This window comes from Rhipicephalus sanguineus, chromosome 5 (assembly GCF_013339695.2).
Source record: "Rhipicephalus sanguineus isolate Rsan-2018 chromosome 5, BIME_Rsan_1.4, whole genome shotgun sequence".
In the NCBI taxonomy this organism is placed as follows: domain Eukaryota; kingdom Metazoa; phylum Arthropoda; class Arachnida; order Ixodida; family Ixodidae; genus Rhipicephalus; species Rhipicephalus sanguineus.
The window spans coordinates 141,616,869-141,638,579 of record NC_051180.1 but is presented as its reverse complement, the minus strand read 5'-3'; the positions used below and the strand labels follow the sequence as shown (position 1 = coordinate 141,638,579).

At 43.3% G+C, this 21,711-nt stretch overlaps 1 protein-coding gene across 1 annotated transcript in view; it reads right to left on the bottom strand.

The window, feature by feature from the left end:
- Positions 1-21,711, bottom strand: part of LOC119394286 (uncharacterized) — a 41,167-nt gene that overhangs the window by 4,035 nt on the left and 15,421 nt on the right. The window contains exon 2 of the mRNA XM_049416053.1: positions 10,907-11,078. Within this exon, the coding sequence (XP_049272010.1) occupies positions 10,907-11,078 (172 nt within the window). The remainder of the gene's footprint in view (positions 1-10,906; positions 11,079-21,711) is intronic.

Sequence of the window (21,711 nt, the reverse complement as noted above, 5' to 3'; positions counted from 1 at the left end):
TCCAACAATGGGATTTCAGCGAAATGTTCTTTTTTCGCGTTTGAAACACACCAGTTTTTAAGACCGCCTTAAAGATTGGTTGTCCCTAAGCTGTTTCCAGGCCTCAAAATAGCAATACTATAACAAAACAAGGGTGCCTTTGCAATATTAAAACTGTGTCCATTAGCTTCATGCCTGTATTGCGCAGTACTTTCACAAAATATTAAAGCATGTTATACAAATCATCACATTTAAACAGTCATACAGAGCAGGCTGATTTTTGAGGTAGTGCGTTCAAAAATAGACCACGTTTGTGTTATCATTCAAGCAATGGATATTTCATACCGTCGAAGCAAATAAGCTACAGAAGTCCTCCCTTCAAGAGATTGTTACAAAACAATCAACTGCGTAGAAGCAGCTGCCATGTGTGCATGGTGCAGGCAAGGCATAGGTAAAGATAATGCTATGCGAGATCGCCGATCCTCTTAAGAAGGTGCGCGAGCTTGCTCTAAATCAGTGATTACCAGTCATGCCTACACTCTTAGAAAAAAAAAAAGGTCGGCATATTCACTAACTAAATACTGACTGTTTACTTGTCACAAAATACACTAACCCCACATATTATTATTACACTAGCCTCTTAGCAAGTGAAGGTAGTAAAATGCAGGTTAGTGGAACTTGCTACCTAGTTAGTGAGTGAATAGTACTAGCTCGAGTCCTCGAATCCCCGCAGGGGCGTCTGCGCAAGCAGGCGTTTGGTGTGTAGCGACACCACGGACCCGAGCTAACGGGGGGGGGGTTTGGACCCCCTCCCACGCCTCGCCGTGCGTGGCTTTGCCGTGTCCGGGGAAAAGGGGATCCTGGGGGTTGAGCCGACGCCGGGTGTTTGGACCGTTAAGGGCCCCCGGCAGAGGCAACACACCCCTTTGGCCCCGGCTTCACGCAGACGGCACCCCTGGGCTGACCCACCCAGGGGAAATCGGCAGTCGCCTCTTCCTGTCTCTCTCTCCCCTCATCTTCGTCTTTCTCTTTCACTTTAAATCTGTCCTGTCCTCTCCTCTTTTCCATTTACTTCCAATTTCTAGGCGGCAAGGGTTAACCTTGTGTGGGTACCCAGTCTTGGTTGCTCCATATTCTGTTATAGCAGCGTTGTACGGCTGGCGATGGCAGGATTTGCCCAGCATCTCCTGCCACGTCCCCTTGTTGGGCTCGGTGGTGGGCGGCCCGCACCGCTGCCGAAATTAAGATAACTGTTATGTTAAATGCACACTCCTCCAAACCTGATCGTAACCTGAAAAGGTTACGCACCGAAGCAACCATCATTTTTTCCCCAAATGCCAATGAACATTTCCCCAAATACCATGTAATACACAGTGAACAGTCGGATGGAAAAGCCAGAACAATCTCGCCATTCTTGGTAGCAAGAAACCTAACAGAGCAACTGGGACCAGGCTACAAGGCCTCGAAAATGGCTAGTGGCGACCTATTACTAGAACTGAGAGACAAGAAGCAGTATGAAATGCTCCCAAACCTGACATCTTTTGGAAACATCCCTGTCAAAGTCACCCCACATAGATCTATGAATACCACTCGCGGCGTCGTCTCTGACGATGACCTGCTGAACCTAAGTGACGCTGAGCTTCTCGACGGATGGAAAGACCAAAACGTAGTAAACGTGCAACGAATAAAGATAAGAAGGGACAACACAGAAAAACCGACAAAGCACATTATACTCACATTTGGATCAAGCGAACTGCCAGAGCACATAGAAACAGGCTACACTAAACTACGAGTTCGGCCGTACGTACCGAACCCGCGAAGGTGTTTTAAATGTCAAAAGTACGGCCATGGATCCCTTGTGTGTAAAGGGCAATCCACATGTGCGAAATGTGCCTCGAAAGACCACACTTCTGATAACTGTAATTCTCCATGTCATTGTGCCAACTGCGGTGGTGACCACCCAGCGTACTCACGAGCTTGTGCTGCGTGGAAAAAAGAAAAAGATATCATCTCATTGAAAGTAAGAGAGAATATCTCCTTCAGGGAAGCCAGGAGGAGATGTTCACCATTTCATGTACAACCTATGCCGATGTGGCGCGTCAGGGGGCAGCGTCGCACCGGCCTCCGCCACTTGCCGGGCCCGCGCAGAGCGAGCCGCAGGCTGTGGCGCCTGCCCCCAAGGCGGCAGTAGTTCAACCTACTCCGCCAACTAGCGTAGAGAGCCCCGCGACTCCAGGGTCGTCGGGTCTGAGGGCCTCACCTCACCAGGCGAGGTCCGAAACTCGAACCAACAGCTCGCAAGTGCGGGCATCCAGTGCCTCCCAGGAGGCAATGGAAACCACATCGGTACCTCTGGTACCGAAAGACCGGCGCAGGTCTCTCGACCGCGCCAAGAAAACAAAAAAGCAAATAACGGGGCCTGTCGACGGTCCTGCTTCTTGAAGCAAATTATCTCACATCAACACCCTACACTTCCCTAGTGCATTTTCCTCAATATGTCCACACAAATAATGCAACCTACATTTTCCTCAATATGTCCACACAAATAATGCAATGGAATGCCAGAGGCCTTTTTCATAACCTAGATTATGTCAAAGACTTACTAAATGATTATCAGCCAAGAGTGTTCTGTGTTCAAGAAACACACTTAAAGTCGAGCCACCAGAACTTCCTAAATCAATACGTGGTTTTTCGGAAAGATCGGAATAGTGGCAATTCCTCGTCAGGAGGCGTGGCAATCATTGTGCAAAAGTCAGTTGCATGCCAGCACATTGCGCTACAAAGCTCATTCGAGGTTGTGGCTGTTCGAGCTATTTTATTCGATCACCTGGTAACTGTTTGCTCTATGTATATATCCCCCGACGAAAGGTTCGACAAAATAGAGTTTGAAAAGGTGGTTGATCAGCTACCGGAACCTTATGTGATAATAGGAGATTTTAATGCTCATAGTACGTTATGGGGTGATTCGAGATGCGATGCGAGAGGTCGCGCAATAGAAAATTTTCTGCTTTTATCTGGAGCCTGTCAGTTCAACAAGGCAGAACCAACGTACTACAGCACCACTCACAATACATATTCATGCATAGATTTAGCTATTGGATCACCGTCACTTTTACCTTACCTAGAATGGAAAGTTATTAATAACCCATATGGGAGTGACCATTTTCCTACTCTTCTAGAAACTAGACAATGGCATGAGAGACCAGCTTACCCCAAAAAATGGAACTTGCGCGGTGCAAACTGGGTGAAATTTAGAGAGCTATGTACACTGCGCCTCGAAGAGGTGGACCACCTAAGTGTAGAAGAGCTGGCTAGCTATATCACCGAATACATCCTCAACTCTGCTAACAAGTGCATACCTCAGTCTAGCGCAAATAAAAATAATGCAAAACCATGGTGGAATGAGGACTGTGAAAATGCAAAGAAATGCCAGAACAAAGCATGGAGCATTTTCTCTCGGTACCCAACAGTAGAAAACTTGATAAACTTCAAAAGCTGCAAAGCTAACGGCAGGCGCATCCGCCGTATAGCCAAAAGGGAAAGCTGGACACGCTATATCTCTTCAATAAACTCTTACACAGATGCCCGCAAGGTGTATAATAGGGTCCATAAACTCAAAGGACAACACCCAAATCCCTTCCCTATGGTCAATGACTCCGGTAACACAATAGAAGAACAAGCAAACACTCTTGGCGAACACTTTGAGAAAGTATCAAGCTCAGAAAATTATACCGAGAAGTTCATGCACCATAAACGCATAGCTGAAAGTGTACCTCTGCGTCCGAACAGGCCTCTATCAGATGGATATAACCAACCACTAACACTCCATGAACTCAAGCTCGCTCTAGATTCTTGTGGAAGTTCAGCGCCTGGTTCTGACACAATTACCTATGAAATGATCGAAAATCTCCCCAACGAAACCCTAAACTGCCTTTTAGGCCTTTACAACAAAATTTTCGATACTGGCAACATACCCTCTGCTTGGAAAGAGGCAATTGTCCTTCCAATCCTAAAGCACGGTAAAGATCCTTCCTCTGTGAATAGTTACAGGCCTATTGCACTGACAAGCTGCCTACTCAAAGTATTTGAAAAAATGATCAACCGCCGTTTAATCCATTATCTGGAATATAACGGTATATTGGATCCTTGCCAATCTGGCTTCCGAAGAGCTAGGTCCACAACTGATAATCTTGTCCTGCTTGAGTCATATGTACGTGATGCCTTTGTACACAACCAATACTGCCTTTCTGTTTTCTTTGATCTCGAGAAGGCGTATGACACTGCCTGGCGATACGGAATCCTGCAAGACTTATCGTCCTTCGGAATATGTGGTAGGTTGATTAACATCCTAAGAGACTACCTATCTGAACGGAAGTTTCGTGTAAGAATAGGATGTGTATTATCGCGCACATTTCTTCAAGAAAATGGAGTACCGCAAGGAGGAGTACTGAGCTGCACACTTTTTATAGTCAAAATGAACTCTCTTCGTCATGTAATTCCGTCTGCGATATCATATTCAGTCTATGTGGACGACATTCAAATCAGTTTCAAATCCTGCAACTTGACCATATGCGAGCGCCAGATACAGCTAGGTGTTAACAGACTTTCGAAATAGGCTGATGAAAATGGGTTTAAGTTTAACACCGGTAAGACTACCGCTGTATTGTTCTCCAGGCGAAGAGGGATACATCCTGACCCTAGCATAATAATGAATGGACAAAGCCTAAACATTGCTAAAGAACAAAAATTCCTCGGTGTAATCTTCGATGCTAAGCTCACCTTCATTCAGCATATAAAACAACTGAAACTAAAATGCCTTAAGACTATGAACCTTTTAAAGATTTTATCCCATCAATCGTGGGGGACAGACAGATATTGTCTCATAGCTCTGTTTAGAAGCCTGGTTGTGTCGCGCATAGATTATGGATGCATAGTATACCAGTCAGCATCAAAGACCGCACTCAAGCTATTGGACCCTGTATACCACTTAGGCATCCGCCTGGCCTTTGGTGACTTCCGTACCAGCCCTGTACAAAGCCTTTATGCAGAGTCGGATCAGTGGCCTCTGGACTATCAGCGCACATATCTAGGTGTCACCTATGCAATCCGAATCATGTCCCTGAAGCAGCACCCATGCAAAGCGCTTATAAATGATGTGTCTACAAAACAGCTATATGTAAACCGGCCCTCAATCGCCCCGCCGTTTCCTTTCGCAATAAAACCTGTTGCAGAAAAACTTGAAATTAATTTCGCGGATTTGCAGAAAATTGACCATGCTGAAGTCGTTGCCCCTTGGAAGCAGCGTCCGGTCACTTGTGACTGGTCCTTTAAAGACTTAAAAAGAAAACTTGTCCAAATGCGCTAATAGAGCAACATTTTTTGGCCCTTGAGCACAAATATCGTTCAACCGCCTTCTTCTCTGATGGATCAAAGTCTTCAACATCTGTATCCTGTGCAGCCTATGGCCAAAACTTCTCCAGCACCAAGACCTTACATACACATACCAGCATTTTTACGGCTGAAGCGTTTGGAATACTGCTAATTATTGAGCACATTATACAACACAAGATACAAAGGTCTATAGTGTACACAGATTCCTTAAGCGTAGTTACAGCCTTGTCCTGTGGCAAGTACAGCAAAAACACTGTTTTCAACAAGCTTCTTAATACTATCAATGCAGCCTATAACTTAAACCTTTCTATAGTTCTATGCTGGGTGCCAGGTCACTCTGGGATCGCAGGCAATGAAATAGTGGACAAGAATGCCCGAGAAGCAGCTAGTCGGCACACTATAGATGTAAATTCTGTTCCTGGTGTGGACCTAAAACCTGTTGTACGGAGAGCGCTACGTAGACACTGGCAAGCTGAATGGGACAAACAAGTCGACAACAAGCTCCATCTAGTAAAACCGCAAATAACAAAACCTATCCCACAAAAACTGAACAGATTCACCGAAGTCACCCTAGCACGGCTCAGGATAGGCCACACCTATGCCACACATAAACACCTTCTGACAGGCAGTGATCCATCGACTTGCATACACTGTGCAGAGAATCTAACCATTCTGCATGTCCTAATTGAATGTCCCGCGCTTCACCAAGAGCGACTGACCCATTTTAGGGAACTTTACCGCTATCATATTCCACCTCATCCCGCGCTATTCTTATCACTCGACCCAATGTTTAACCATAAGCGACTTCTTAAATACCTAGAGAAAATCAAGTTTTTAGAAACGGTATCACTCCATCCTAGTCACCAGGCTGGGCCTCACATGTGAGGTACAGCCTGTTGCCGTGCGTGTCGAAATACGTCCGAGCCCTCGCAGTTCTTGCGCAGGCAAGAATTCGGCAGTGAGGTACTTGGACCTTGCTGACTCATTTACCGTGAGAACCTGCAGCCAACGATATCAAGGCCTGGTAATGGAATAGATATTCATTTTAGGACACCGTAGTTATATATGTTTTGTAGATATGCCCTTGTACAGCAATTATAATAACCAGTGATTTTAAATAACTAAACTGAAACTATGACACTTGTACTGGCGCTCTTTGGCCTTAGATGCCCTTGCGCCAATAAAACATAATAATAATAAAGTACTAGCTCGAATGGCTAGTCTATTACTAAGTTGTTAGTAACCACGCTACCAACTTGCTAACCGTATTAACTCTACTACATTTAGCCAATTAGAGGTTTACGCCCACTTTTTTATATAGGCGTATGCATTGCCATATTAAGATGATTCTATTACAAAAGTACCTAAAGGATTAAAAAAAAACGAAGTGGAATTGTCCTCGTACATTAACTAATGGCCGCTAATTACTTCATGTAATTACCATGGTAAGCACACATCACAGCAACATACATAGAGGTATGAATTGATCACGAATGAGTACACACACGCAAGCGCACACACAGGATAGCAAGACTTTTACGTAGCCGATATCTACTCTAGGAGCGGCTTGAAGACTATTTATGCGCCTACTTTGGGATAGCACACCGTGTACTGGTTAGCAACCATAGAATTTAGAAGAATAATTGATGTTTCCTACATATTATCGTGTGCCCTTATACTTGCTTATATGCGTGCCATCACGCAGCACGAAACCTTAATTCCAAAGTAATCAATAAAATTAAAGTTTAAATTTTGCTAAAGACCGTCACGATTACGGCAAAGTATACTGCGCATCTACGAAAGATCTGACAACATGGGTGGCTAGTAGTTACTTAGTTAAAAACACCAAGTAAACTTTCTGGTTAGTGAAGGCAGCACTTTACAACCTTTACTAACTGCTGGCTAGTAAACAGATTTCGCGAAGGTAGTAAAATACGCTCGAAACTAGTAAATGCAAGCATTTACTAAACATTTACTAACCGTTTTGCTAGGAGTGTATATTTCAACCTGACAAATGCGACTGTGCCAATGAGCACTCGATTTACTCTAGTTTTGCTGAACAGTAGAGTTTGGGTCGATTTATTGTTGCCAACGCTTATCATTATCGCTAGCCTATTCTAATCCACTATAGCATGGTGGCCTCTCTACCAGTGTTCTCCGGTTAAGTGGGTTTCGCGCTGGCTGATACCATGGAGTGGCATGTAGCCCCCAAGCGCTTGTTGTGCCATGTTTTGTTTTCTTTTGTGTGTGTATAGGCTTGCACTTCTGTATTATGGGCCCTGCACATTTTCTAATTTACAGTCCTCTTTGTGCACTTACCTTCCCTAGGCACCAATTGTGCAACTTCACTAGACCATATATGTTTTCTGCTCATCTCATTACATGGTCTGTCCGATTCCATTTCTTCCTGCAGTGGGTATGTTACTAGAAAATAGGGTACCCCAGTTTGCCTTTAATACGCACCACTCACTCCCTTCCAGTGTCTTAACGATACAGATAACATTTTTTCGTTAACATTGCTTGTTGTCAACTTCTTGTGAGGTCTCTTTGTCATCCTTCCAAGCTGCTGCCACATTTGTTACATGTGTCACATTGGGTCCATAATGCATAAGTGTAAGCCTATACACACACAAAAGAAAACAAAACATGGCACAACAAGCGCTTGGGAGCTACATATGTCACTCCACGGTATCAGCCAGCGCAAAACCCATTTACTAACAAACGTGCCATGGTAGTGTACGTTTCAAATATTGTCATAAGCTGCGGGTCATTACGTGCTGATACCCATCATATGCATCTCCAATCCATCTTTATTCTTCTGAACAGTAAATTTCTTTCTTACAGTGGATGTTCCTGTGATAAGTGGCTTAGATAAACTTGCTCTTGTAGCGATTCTAGAAGTATCACTTTAACCATGAATTCGTGTACTGTTGCCGGGCATTACCTCACATTACCCTTGCTGCATAGGCAGCATAGCACTTAGTTGCCTAAGGTGCTCAATAGGATATAATGTCATAGCCTCACTGCTGATCCCAATCTTTGCCACTATAAAGCTCGAATACTTCTAAACCTACCGTGAATGGCACATATAGATTGTGTCTCCTTGACAAGTCCCTTTCATGATCGGAATTTTTTTCGTTGTGAATGGTTAAGGTAAACGTGCATTATTTTTAGATGCCTGCTAAGACATTATTTTCACGATGTTTTCAGGATATGCTGTTGTTTGCACTGAATTTCTTTTTCGTAGCTGTCTAAGAGTTCTTATAATGAGGCTGGCTGTATTCCATAGATGTATCAATCGCGTTATTAATGAAATGCACGCGAATAATTGCTGAACATCCCTTCCTAATCCAGCCTTCTTTCAGAAGTGATCGAAGTCGTGTCCTGATCTATTGGAAATTGTTGTACAACATCGCAGGCAAACTAACGGCCTTATATCTCAACTTCTTTAACAGCTATCTTTTAATGGGCATGAGTGGGCTATCAATGCAAATTTTGTTATTCTCTTATGTACTGCTAACAGACGTAAGAACACAGACGAAGAACCAGCATTTGTAAAATACTGCTTTGTGGAGTGAGTAAAATATAATAATGATTAGGTGTGCCAATCAGCGCCGCACTTTATCTGCTCTTGCTCACAGCCAGTAGAATATCAATAGGTCAAATATGCCCGTTGCATTAACGACTACCGAAGTGCTGCATTGACAATGTTGTGGTGCATAATCTATGTCATATTCTGGCAGTCTGAGTGCGTTGTGCTTTTAAAAGAAATTATTCGTTGACAAACGAGTAATGTCATTGAGTACCTGGTAAAACAATGTCCGACGTTATGTTTTCGAATATACATTTTAATGCAATAAGGCTGGACATTCAGGGTTTGCAATTCAGTAGCATTGCCACAGAAAGAAGTGAAGCCCTGCACTTATGTTGGCGAAGTAAATACTCATGGAGAAAAAAGAGAAGTCTGAATGAAAATAGGAACAGCTTGGAAATACCTGAAACGGATGCGCTACGAAAGTGAGAAAAGAAACAAGCAGATTAACACCATCTTCAAAACAAAATAAATACAAGGAAAGTTATTTTACTTCGCAGGTGCTGACCTGTTGGTCTGAAGAACGAACACTATAAGCGAAAGACGGCAAAATGAGCGAGGAAATGAATGGTAAGTAATACTATGAGCATGAAGAGCAGGAGCCTTTGACCTTCTGTGAATTTACATATTGTGTCTGCTGGCCCTGGCTGCAGGTGGCAGCATGTGTATTTTTCTGTTGACGATCACAATATAACCGGTTTTAAAGCAAATATTTAGATGCAGATTTCTTTTAGACCTAACAAGTACACAGTGTAATCCTACCGGAATACTGCTTTTTCTACTGTAAATATAAAAAGCCACATAGTTATGGCTACTGATGTGAGCAACATCATAAATGTAAATGTGCCAGAGAGAACCACGAAGCCATAAGTGTTCCGTTTTTCAGGTAATATTCAACCATAAACAGCGTTGGTGTTAAATGTTTACTGGGGTTGTGTAAATCGTTTCAATATGATTAAACTCCTACATAAGCACTGCAGAATAATTGTTTCGCAATGTTATTGCGAGCCTGCAAGTGTTGTTAAAATTTCTCGATACCGTCAAAGATATAATATCGTAACAATATCTTTACTTTAGAACGCCAACAGCGCGAGTAGCTTTCTCTTACAGTGGAGCACGATCATAATGGGCTCGTACTGCCGTTAATGAACCCTTTATCACGTGTAAAACTTTGCAGACATTCTAAAACGATTGCGTTTTGTTTGAAGGTATCATTAACTAGTGTTTGAAACCACCTCGACAGGTATGGGCCATAATTTGAATTTGGCAATTTAAAAGAGCGCGAACTGTATAAAATCAATACAATAAACCATGTGCGTGTTATTATTTCAATGACGGGTGGACAAAGCATGAGTGTACGCCACTTTAGTAGTTCTGAGCTTCGCAGAGTGAATAAAAGCAAACTTACGTAAGCGAAGAAAACTGATTGCTTGCCTCAAATACTTCAAATGCATATGTCATAAAACAGGGGAAGAAGACTGTGACAAATTGAAATAGAAGCTCCGTCAATACGAGCGAACTTAGAGCTTAGTGATTTATGTGAAAAGGGCTTAAACCCCTGTTGGATGAAAATTTTATCCAGTGTGGTATGAGGACACTGCGCACTAAAGCTTTCCTAGCAAGAATTGCTCAGTATGTGCGGTAATGGGATAGGAGAACGCCTTTGGTGCAAGAAGTGTGTTGTTTTCTTCGGTGTCTTCATTTGAACAGACCAAATTTCACTGTTTAGTTTTCGCTGAAGCATGAGACATTCAGTTGCAAATAACATAGATGATTAATATCGCTCTGTTTAACAATTGGATTACAAACTCTGATTTTCGAAACTACCAGCCTCAGGAATATAATATACGAAACATTTAGGGTTTGAAGAACGAAATGCTGGAGTGCTCGGTGCTTATGTAGCCTAAATGACAGTGTTGTACCAGAAAAGTGGGGAAAACCTACCTTGGCAATACGCTGTGGCTTCAAGTACAGCAGCACGACATGACACTTGCTTCTGAGCCAGTGCGATGGAACAATTCAGCGCTTGCAACAGCACCACAGCCTCCCGATAACTGCGACTCCGCGGCCCAATCATCCACTCGCATGAGTTAACAGCAGGTGCTGGAGGTGTCACCTGCAGGAAGAAGTAAAAGGACTAGTAAGATCACCTACGCAAATATATTGAGCAGAGTAACGCCGACAGTTGCACAGGGTAGTTAAAAGCGCATCAAACGGCTCTAAAAACATGCTTCGTTTGACCACCGTCCATCACGTCTATCAAGAAAGGTTATTGGAACTTTCTGGGCGAAATGTATCACTACATACTGTATAAAACGCAGTGAATTCCTCATTTGCTAATAAACAGTCAAATTCATGCTGACTTTATTAAAATTCCTTTTGGAATGAACATTTCGGGCTTCATTCCCAGTAGCACTTCATTTAGCCCCCCTCCTACGCCATTTACTGGATTACGAAACCTCTCACGCTAAATACGGTGTTATTTCTTTCGCAGAAGCGTAATTTACAAACACAGCAGAAGTTAATACTCCTGTGCAGTGTTCTTTTACGCCGCCTAATCGACCGCGAGCTGCTACATTTGACACGAAAGCTCCAAGCCCCCACTCCTCCCCTCCTCCCTTGCGATATATTTTACGAGTAAGGCCGTTTGTTAGGGCAGTTTAGTAGTATGTCTAGATCATGACAGAAATGCTGCCGAATGAAAAACAGTTCATACGTCTGCCGGATACGTGCTTTGAATCAAATAAAAGCCGTTAAATGCTTCCATCACAGCTACTGCGCTTCTATAACTTACGACAAGTGATACAAACCGAGCGACAAAAAAAAAAAAGGTAACTAAAACTAAGGTATGGCTTTCAGTATATCTTTCCGGATGCCGAGCTGCTCCTTATCGTTCGATCTGCGATACCTCGAGATACTCGGTTGCTGAACGAAACGAGGAGCAGCAGCACTCGGTGATACACTGCACAGGGAGCGCCCGTAGCTGTGTGAACTTCAAGGTCATCACGCTCGTAAATACGGACATCTTGAGGCACAAGAGAGAGAGGGGGGTGGTGGCTTACGATGGTATGAATGTCAGTCAGACTACTTGGCCATATAATCCATATCGCTACAGCTGCTTTCGCCGTTTATCACGTCACAGTGAAAAACGGTGCAATACGGTGCAATACAGTGTAATGGTACACAGTGCAATAGAGTGGAAAATGAATAACACGCGATGAAACAAGTAAACGGCTCAACTGGACAACATTCGCAGGCTGCGCACGTCCAACGCACATTCTTAGAGACATTAGAACAAAACAACATACAAGCCCTAATTCATTCCTCTTTTCTACAGGAAGCCACGCACACACTAGGGACAAATAGTAGACTCAATTCATACTGAATTACTGGATTCAATAGATAGGTTAAATTATAGTTATTACAGTATTTATCCTATAGAGGTCACTGGAAAGCGCACAGAAAGCATTTGCCCTCCTAAACAGCTATTCCTGTAACAACGGTAATCTGGTACTTTTAAATAGTGTGAGTTTACTGTGCCATTCAATTTTATCATGCTCACACACATTTTAAAGTGACGAAAGATACGGAGATTAAGAGCTAACAATGCGAGTATGGACAAGTAAGCAATGTAAAACTGTCAAAAAATAGCATCAATAACAAAAACATTGCTACGCTCTCAATGGGCAACTTCTACGTAACCATTCGATCACACACATTTAATATTATTAATAATAATAATAATAATAATAATAATAATAATAATAATAATAATAATAATAATAATAATAACAATAATTAGTAGTAGTAGTGGTAGTAGTAGTAGTAGTAGTAGTAGTAGTAGTAGTAGTAGTAGTAGTAGTAGTAGTAGTAGTAGTAGTAACAAGGGTCTTTGTGCTGGCACACGCAAAAAGTGGACTAATAATCAACAATAAAATAAAGTCAGTTTACAGGACAAAAAAATCACAGTTTCGCCGCAACGGCAAAGCAATGAATGCGATAGCAATAAATTGGAATGTAACATGAAGAACGGAAAGCAGCTCCAAATTGCCAGCGCGTCGCTCGAGCCCAAAGGACGCACACAGTACGAGCACGAACTATCATGCGTCACAGCTCGACACTGGAAGCGCACTGCTCAAACATAAAGCAGGACGCACGAGACGAACGAACAGGTACACACAGGACGAGTGCGAACTAACTGTCCCAGTCGTTACTTATTTCTGTTTGAACAGCGCGCCCCTTTCGCAGACGCGGCCGCTGCAGCGCCGAAGCGACCTTCGTACGCTCTGTGACTTCAGCGCAGACATCGCGGAGAAAGCACGACATACAACCCCCCGCTCCCCCCCCCCCCCGCCAGACGCCCCCTTCTTTCCTCGAGATAAGCGCCCGAAGGCGACCACGCCCTGTAGGGCGAAGAGCAACGGCGTTCGCAGGAACGGGGCGACGACCTTAAAGCGCGCCACGCGTGGACATCGCGCCATCTATGCGGTAACTCAGAAAGCATGCTGATGTAAGTGGTGTATATAAATAGCTCGCCGTTAGCAGGCTGAAAGACGGTGCTGTTCGTGGCCTAACCGTCTAACGCCGCGCGCTGGAAAGCGGGAGGTCGCCCGTTCGATTCCGCGCGTCGGGATGTTTTAAATGCGAATGCATTTCTTAGTCGGGCTATGTCAGGCATCCGGCGTTGTCCGCGGCGCCCTCTCCCATAGCAACAGCTGCGGGCGCGCGCGCTTATCCTCGCCCTAGCAACCGGAGCATGTGGTGCGAGAGAGTATAGGAAAGGGTAGGTGCAGTGCTTCGCCGCTCCTTCTCTCGCCGTTCGCTCTCTCTCCTCCCTGCGCCCCACTGTCGCGTCCGCTCGCGCCTCACTCTCGACCGTTCGCTGGCTGGGCGCTCTCAAGGCGATGGCAGAAGTCGATGAAGGCGAATGTCTGAAGGCAACGGTACCCTCTCTCGGCGCAAGAAATCATTTCCTCACGATTCCCTTCGGGGAGGTGAGGGCATTTATTTCTGAATTATTTTGCTTTGTGGCTTATATATACACATATATATATATATATATATATATATATATATATATATATATATATATATATATATATATATATAGAGAGAGAGAGAGAGAGAGAGACATATACATATACGATGCATGACGGCGGCGACGGCGACGGAAAAAATCAGCCGAGACTGTCCATATAATCGCTATCGCAATAACACAAAAAGAGAGAAAATGTTAAAATTCCGGGCAACAGGGAGAAAATATTGTCACACAACAGAAGAAATACAAAAGGACAATGGTAAGTACAGTTCACGTACAACAAATCACAACATAGGCTTAAAGAAAAAGGAGGAATTGATTAGTGCGATGCGCGACACCGTTAAAAAGCGCGAAGCTCGAAAGCAAACAATGAATGCAAGCTATGAAAAATATTGAGATCAAGAAAATATGAATGAAAAAGACTTTGCACATATACTATGGACGGATGAGTGTTGGTAGAGGAAGGCAGGCACATGAAACAATCTGTGCCGTCTGGCTTTTTACGTGGAATTATAAAAACAATACAACTGAGATATTCAGGGCAGGTCATAATACCATGAATAAGCTTGAAAAGAAATAGCAGATCATTGCAATTTCGTCGGCGCTGAAGTCATGGCAATGACAATGATCTAACAGAGCCAGAACAAGATCCAGAATCATTTCTAGAGAGGCGATGCTCACTTATCCCTAGGAATTTCTTGCGGACCCGCTCACTTGTGTTACTCCCTGATTTGGAAATGGCAATCCAGATGACACACGCATATTCAAGTTAGGGAAGACTACTGTTGTGTAGAGTTTGCGGAAATGTATTGGAGAGCTGAATTTTCTCGATGTTCTGCAAACAGAGCCGAGAGAGCGAAGACCCAGCATAGCAACGCAGTTAGTGTGAGCGGAAAAGTTTAAAGGGACACTAAAGGCAAATAACAATTTATGTCAGAGTGAAAGCTCAATGTATGACAACTTCTAAAACGGCAATATTATCAACAGCAGTGCCCTACTTACGGAGAAATTAAGCTAAATGTATCACACGATGAGCGCCACGAGTGGGACATTTTCGAAGTGATACCGATGACGTATGAGAGTCAGCCACAATAAATCACTAGTAATCAAACTAGAAGCAATAAAAATGAATCTTCCGTGCATCAAAAGACGTAATAAAATGCTGTTTGTTCGTTTCCGTTTGATTCACGGAAAAAAGAACCTCTGTGGCGTTGCCATGGGGAACGGCGCGCGTGGTTCAAAGGTTCCGTTTTCGCCGAACTGCGCTTCGCCCGGCGCCCTGCTTCGCTCACGCGGTCGCGTCTCAGTGGTAGTTTCGGGATCGCGTGCTGCCGCGTGTGTTTTGTGCGCTCGTGAAAGTCGTTCTGCGAGAAAATGCCGCATGCAACGACGCCGGCACTACGAGCCCTCAGCAGCATACCGCGTTCATCGGGGCTCTAGTCGCTGAATTGAAGCCCAGCGTCGCGAGCCAATGTCTCATTGTCAAGTTCTCCGTCCACATCCATTGCGGCGATTGCGGCAAGCTTCGATGGCTTCGATGGCCGTTGTTGCTGCTGTGGGTCCCGCTATTTCGCTCTGCTGCTACTAGTGTCGGCGGCCGCGCAGTAAAGGCGGGCTTCATATTAGCCTTTAGTGTCCCTTTAAGCTTTTATCAAAAACAATACGACTTCATTCACCCCACAAACTTTAACTTAACGATACGGAATTAACAGAGTACAAAAATTATGCGCTTGAACTTTTGCGAGCGAAACTCCTGGCCTTGGTCTAGAGTATTCAGGCAAATGTCATTGCCCTTGCACCATTTAGAAAAAGAAAACAAATCTGATTGCACCATGCGACAGTCGTTAACAGAATGAACATCCTTAAATGTTTATTTTGATATCGTATACGCTTAAAGAAGAAAGTAATAAATCCGAATGGCGGAAGAAATGCGGTTACCAACATTAAAATGAGTAGTGGGCCTAATAGTGACCCTTTAGAGCCCTCACTAGTTGTCTTGCAGAGAAGACGTTTGGTCATTTACTGCTACATAACACTATATATTAAGAAAATATTTAGAAAATAGTAGAGATTCACACTGAAGAGTCGACATCAAAGTGCCTAAATTTAACCTCAAGCAGCAAGTGGCTCACTACGTCAAAAGCCTCAGTATATGGTGTCACGGTATATGGTGTAAACCTGCACTCCCTGAAGTACAGGCGTGGAGATCTGCGTCATGAAACCAGCGAAATTTGTGATAGTTGAACGACCAGTGAGGAATCCATGTTGATTCGGAATCAACGAGTTTTTCTCATAAAAAGACATGTTGTGAAGAGGAAGCTCAAAAATATTTCATACGGCACAGAGAAGAGAAATCGGGCGACCATCAGTTTTACATCCAGGCTTAAATAGAGAAAAAAATACATGAGTAAATTTTCATATCTCAGGGAAAGTGGAAGTATTCAGACAGTTATTAAATGTCGTTGTCACAACTTGGGCAAATATAATGTCATAAGCCTTTTAGAATGACGGAACAAATGCTATCTGGGCCTCATGAAAAGGACAGCTTCAAGCGCTTAACGCATTTGCGGATGAGCGTTTCATCTCGACACAGGACCTTATCTAGGAACTGTCTTGGGATGCTGACTGACAAGTGTGCTGGAACCTGAGGTTTATAAACGGATGAAAAATGAGTAGTCAGGCCATCGGCGACAGTCTTGGAAGATTTGACTGCACTGCACAGAACAGTTGAGTGTATAAAGAGATTCAAGTGTTCGTTAGCGTGGGGCTTACCATACTACAAAAAAGCTCAAGAAGAAGTGACAGAACTTCACGATGCACTTATCTTGTTAAGTCAAGCTCCAAATGTCTTCTCCAAACAAAAGCAAAGCGATCAGCCGACATTTTTGCGAAACTTACGCTAGAACTTCTCGTAGGTACTGGTGTTGGCCAATGGCGATGATAGACATATTATTAGAGGAGGCGGTTGACCAATGGGAAACAGCACTTAGGGACGTAAGGCTTCGCTAATTGCGCCCCAGATCTTTGGTGCCAAAGGCGTAATTGGATGGACACTTCCCTTCATTACAGTAATCTAAGGCCCGCACTAGCATTCATGAAGAACGCCAGTCATATACCGTCGAGTATTGACGTCATGAGTACGCGAACGCCTTGTTTGATGTTTAACGTAGTTTCTTCAATCTCACCGGGGCTAACCTGGCCTGCAGAATACCATCTAAACATCTTGCGCATTAGCAAGCCCAGTTTCTTTGACCCATCATTTTGGCTAGCAGTAATTTTAGCTCTCCACTGAACTAACAGCCCGCATGACGTGACCAAAATACTCCACGCATACTGTTCAGTGGCAACCTCTGCTTTATAACGAGTGCTAGCATTTAAGTTGACGGTTGAAGATGCGAAGATCGGCAATGATTATCCGAGTACACCAAATATAGATTTAAAAAGCAGAACAAATTCGGCAGTTAGGAAAGAAATCTATAAGGTAGTTTTGATTGAAACCAATGGCTAAGTCTCAATGAATACGAAGAGGAAGAAGCACTGACTTTATCTACTTCATTCCAGAAGTGAGGAGAGTTGGGCTTGTTGGTTGTACTTGCTTCAAGGAACAGCGCAAACAAATGACAGGACATAGAGAAGACGCACAAACTACTGTGTGCGTCTTCTTCTCTATGTCCTGTCGTTTTTTGCACTTTCTTTGAAGTACTTTCTACTTCATCACCATAGGGGGTGCGGTGCTGCTTCCGCAAAAGAGCACAACTGATACTTGCATTTTTTTCTTGTTCCTCCTCGAAAGAAGAATGCTGATTCGCACCATCGAAAATGAACTAAGTATGATTCGAAAAGGTGGTTCATGTCGAACACCATATATGGTGAAACAAAAAAATTAAAGACACTGGCGTTCTAGACCTTACGATTATGGTTAACCGCATGCTTCTACAGAGACTACCGTCGCCCGACTGAGACTCCTTAATTGTGAAATTTTGGCATCGCAAACAAACAAAACACAGAAAGAGCGTGACACAAACAAGCGGTTGTTTGCGTTACTGAATTAAAGTGTGGGATCGGGCTAGTTGCTATTCTATATTAAACTGCTCAGCGCAAAAAGTAGACACAGCACACATAGAACTGACGAGGGTCAGCGCAGCTGTCCCGCTCTTTCCGTGTCCCGTTTGTTTGCGCTGCCAAAATTTCACAATGAATCTATACCAACTAGCCCGCCTATCAATCTTTCTGCAATTTATAAGACTCCTTAAATAATTTTCGCTAGCGAGCCGGCATAATTTTTCAGCATTGTGTAATGCAACAGACAAATACGAAATAAATATTGCTAACTCAAGCGTTCAGCAAGAAGCAGCGCATTGTTAACGTTGATCTCTGTTACCATAACAGCGTACTCTATTATTGTTTGCTGAATTTTCTTCAATGAGTGGTTTACATCTCACTTTCGCCCACGTTTTGGTCAAGCGTACTTTTGAAACTTTGCAGCGAAGGAATGATAAGGAGGTAAAATGACCAGATGTATTTCTGTCAGATTCCGTGCGTCATGTAGAGTACTTTTGTTGTTTTGTATTTTTGTTTTTCATACGCTAGGTTAGGCATACTTTTTAAGTACCTGAACAAACACAATATGCAGTGATGTCAGGCATACAATAGGTTATGTATACATAAATTGCCATATCTGAAACTCTGTTCTCGTATGAATTCCACAAAAAAAAGCTTACAGTATAATAGAAAATTTTAATCAGTTGTACGTACGCTGTGCGCTTCAGTTGACGTTTTTTTTTTTTTTTTTTGAGCGTGTAGTAAAAGTAGCGAAACGAAATTTTTAATGAAGATAATTACTTGGCGTCCGAAAAAAAGTAAGGCTGGAACAAGTTGTTAAGGTATACCTTAACAACTTGTTCCAGCCTTACTTCAGGTCAGCGATGCGCTTGATTCTGTGAACGGAGGCGAGTTCGTTTGTAACAACTGTGGACGCGTGCTCGAAACAGCGTACACAGGAAGGACCCGTCAACCGTAACGTGAAAAACGGTGCAAGTGCGTCGTCCACCTAAACAATGGAACATTGTTCTTTGTCGACTGCTGTCTTCCCTTTCGTTACATCTTCTGCTGTGGACTGGAAAGATTACCTTTATATATAGAAGGAAAAGCGAGAGGGGCAGGGTTGGAGCGAGAAATTTTTTTGGAGGGAGCTACGCTGCTGGAGAGGGAGAGCAGAGAAATGCAGGGAAGTTGATTAGCCAGAGTCACGCCTTGTTGGCTGCTCTTGAACATGAAAGCTGAAATACATAAACAAAAAACAAAACATGCCGAAGCCTCTTTTCGCAGACTTTGTGTTGACACGGTTGTAATACTGCGACCCATCTCTGACACTATGTCTGTGTGGCCGGAAAGTTGTTCCTGTTTAAGTAAACAGGCGTTCAATAACACGATACTCAGTTAACAACTACGGCTTTAACGACAGCACTGCGTCGGCAAAGTAATAATAATAATGATAACAACAATAATAATATTGTTAATATTAACGTTAATGACATAATAACTTCGAGTGGAAACATGAATGTTCAAACCTATTCGGTTGCCAAGTGTGAAGAGAGAGAAATAGAAAGAAAGTGAAATTGAAACAAACACAACGCAGAAACGTAACGTATTCTAGCCTCTTGGCATTTCCCGACATACCGAATATCAGCTCATGAGTCAGGAATCCAAACGGGATGTTCAGGAGAAAGAAATCTTCATCTGGACGTCATGTGTTGCTATTTGTGTTATAATCTGTCAGCGGGTTACCATTGCTGATTTAGGAGATAAAAAAAAACTATCCTCGCCCTCAAGCACCAACTGTGGGCAGTTCAGCGAGCCGAGAAAGCCGCCAGAGCTCAAGCGCTCGTTGCCGACGCCTAGGCGGGGATATTCGCCAAAATCCCCCAATAACTCGCCCGACCTTTTTCTTTAAAAAAATGAAGTTGTCATTCATTCATTCATTCATTCATTCATTCATTCATTCATTCATTCATTCATTCATTCATTCATTCATTCATTCATTGCGCATGGAGCTTTAAGGGAGGCAAATGTTTCAAAAAACCCGTGAGGCTACATACGTTCAGGTGCATCAATTGTGATCTCTTTTAATTTGGAATGTTTCGCAGAGTGCCATAAATGAGCGAATCAGTCCACTTGCCATGTCCGAGTTTGGTTAGTGAGAAAACATACAAACACAACGACACTGTTTCGTGTTAGAAGCCCCGTTTCCATTAACTAAAATATAGTCTACAAACGTCACCTGGAGTCATAGTGAAGTGTATGAGGCAGGGCTATATCGAATACAAGGACGAGAAAAGACAGGACGTGCGCTGTACTCACAAATAAAGTTTTATTGGAAAAAACGCCACTTATATACCCCGCATCGTCCAAATCATCGTCCAAATCGACCATGAACTCTAACCAACTCGCCTACCTTTCTGTCATTTTGTCACCTGGAGTGGTTAGAGAGTAATTAGGGTTGTTTTCAGCTGGCATCCAAGCATTTATAATTGTATTAAAATGACTATATTTGGGCGAAAGAAACAGCAAGACAGGCTAATAAGAGGTTGAACATGCACCATGGGGAGACTGGGAAAAGAATAAGCCATCTGAAAGGGCAACAGAGCCAAGAAAAAAATATATATAGCAAATATTGCTGCTCGCGGTATTGCCAGTGAAGAAATGACAGCGAGCGTGTAAACGTGAGTGGATCATGGTGCCCAGAAAATTCATCTATAATATAATGAAAGGAGATATTACAAAACTTGTAGAATTTCGGAATGGTGTCATAATCAAAAGGAGGACGTTGCCTAAACAGCGACATTTAGACTGTGGGCCAGCACTGCGCATTAATTTCGTATGGTGACTCAGGGCCCACGTAGGGAGAGGCGACAAGGGCTTTCGTCTGGTATTGTTAACTCGCCACGCCTATTGGGTCAATACTCTGAGATTAAGCACATAAGTTTCTGCAGTACGTATGTAGACTTTCCAATCAAACGAAATATATGTTGGCACGCTGTATGTGATACCTGTCAGTCTTGACATTGGTGAAAGAATGCACCTCATGCAAAAGTTGAAACGTTTATCATTCCTAGCAAACTTCGAGTCTGCATATGAATGATAATGACGGTGACGATGATAGCGTAGCTTGATATTCATCATTCCTGCCCACACTTCTATTACTTTATGCACGTATTGCCACTATAGAAAGAAGCAACGTTCCGAAATTATACTGCTTACGTCACCAAATCGAGTGCAGCGCAGGCCGCTCCGTGGCGATGTTTTCTTGTTCGTGATGCATACCTTGCTTGGGAGGAAATTCCGATGTCAGGCTTAAACAAACAGAAAGGAAAGAAAGAAAAAAAAACATGGCATGCAAGCTAATCCACACGGGAACGTGAAACCTCAAAGCGTGCAAATTGCAGAGCAAAGCGAAATATAGGCGCCCTAGAAGTGCTCTGCCAAGGTAATCGCAGGTGTATGGCCCCCGACACCTCACCTGAACACGTGTACTTTTACAAATTCAAGCGAACAGGTCAAACAAAACCACGTATAGCGTCCCTGAATCCGAACAGCTACGAGTTCTTCGAGACTTTTACCTCTCGAAATGATGTATTTCATCAACGTCACAAGTCAAGGTCAAATACGTCTACCGGAACGAAAATAAGTGCATGAAACGGATTCCAGCATA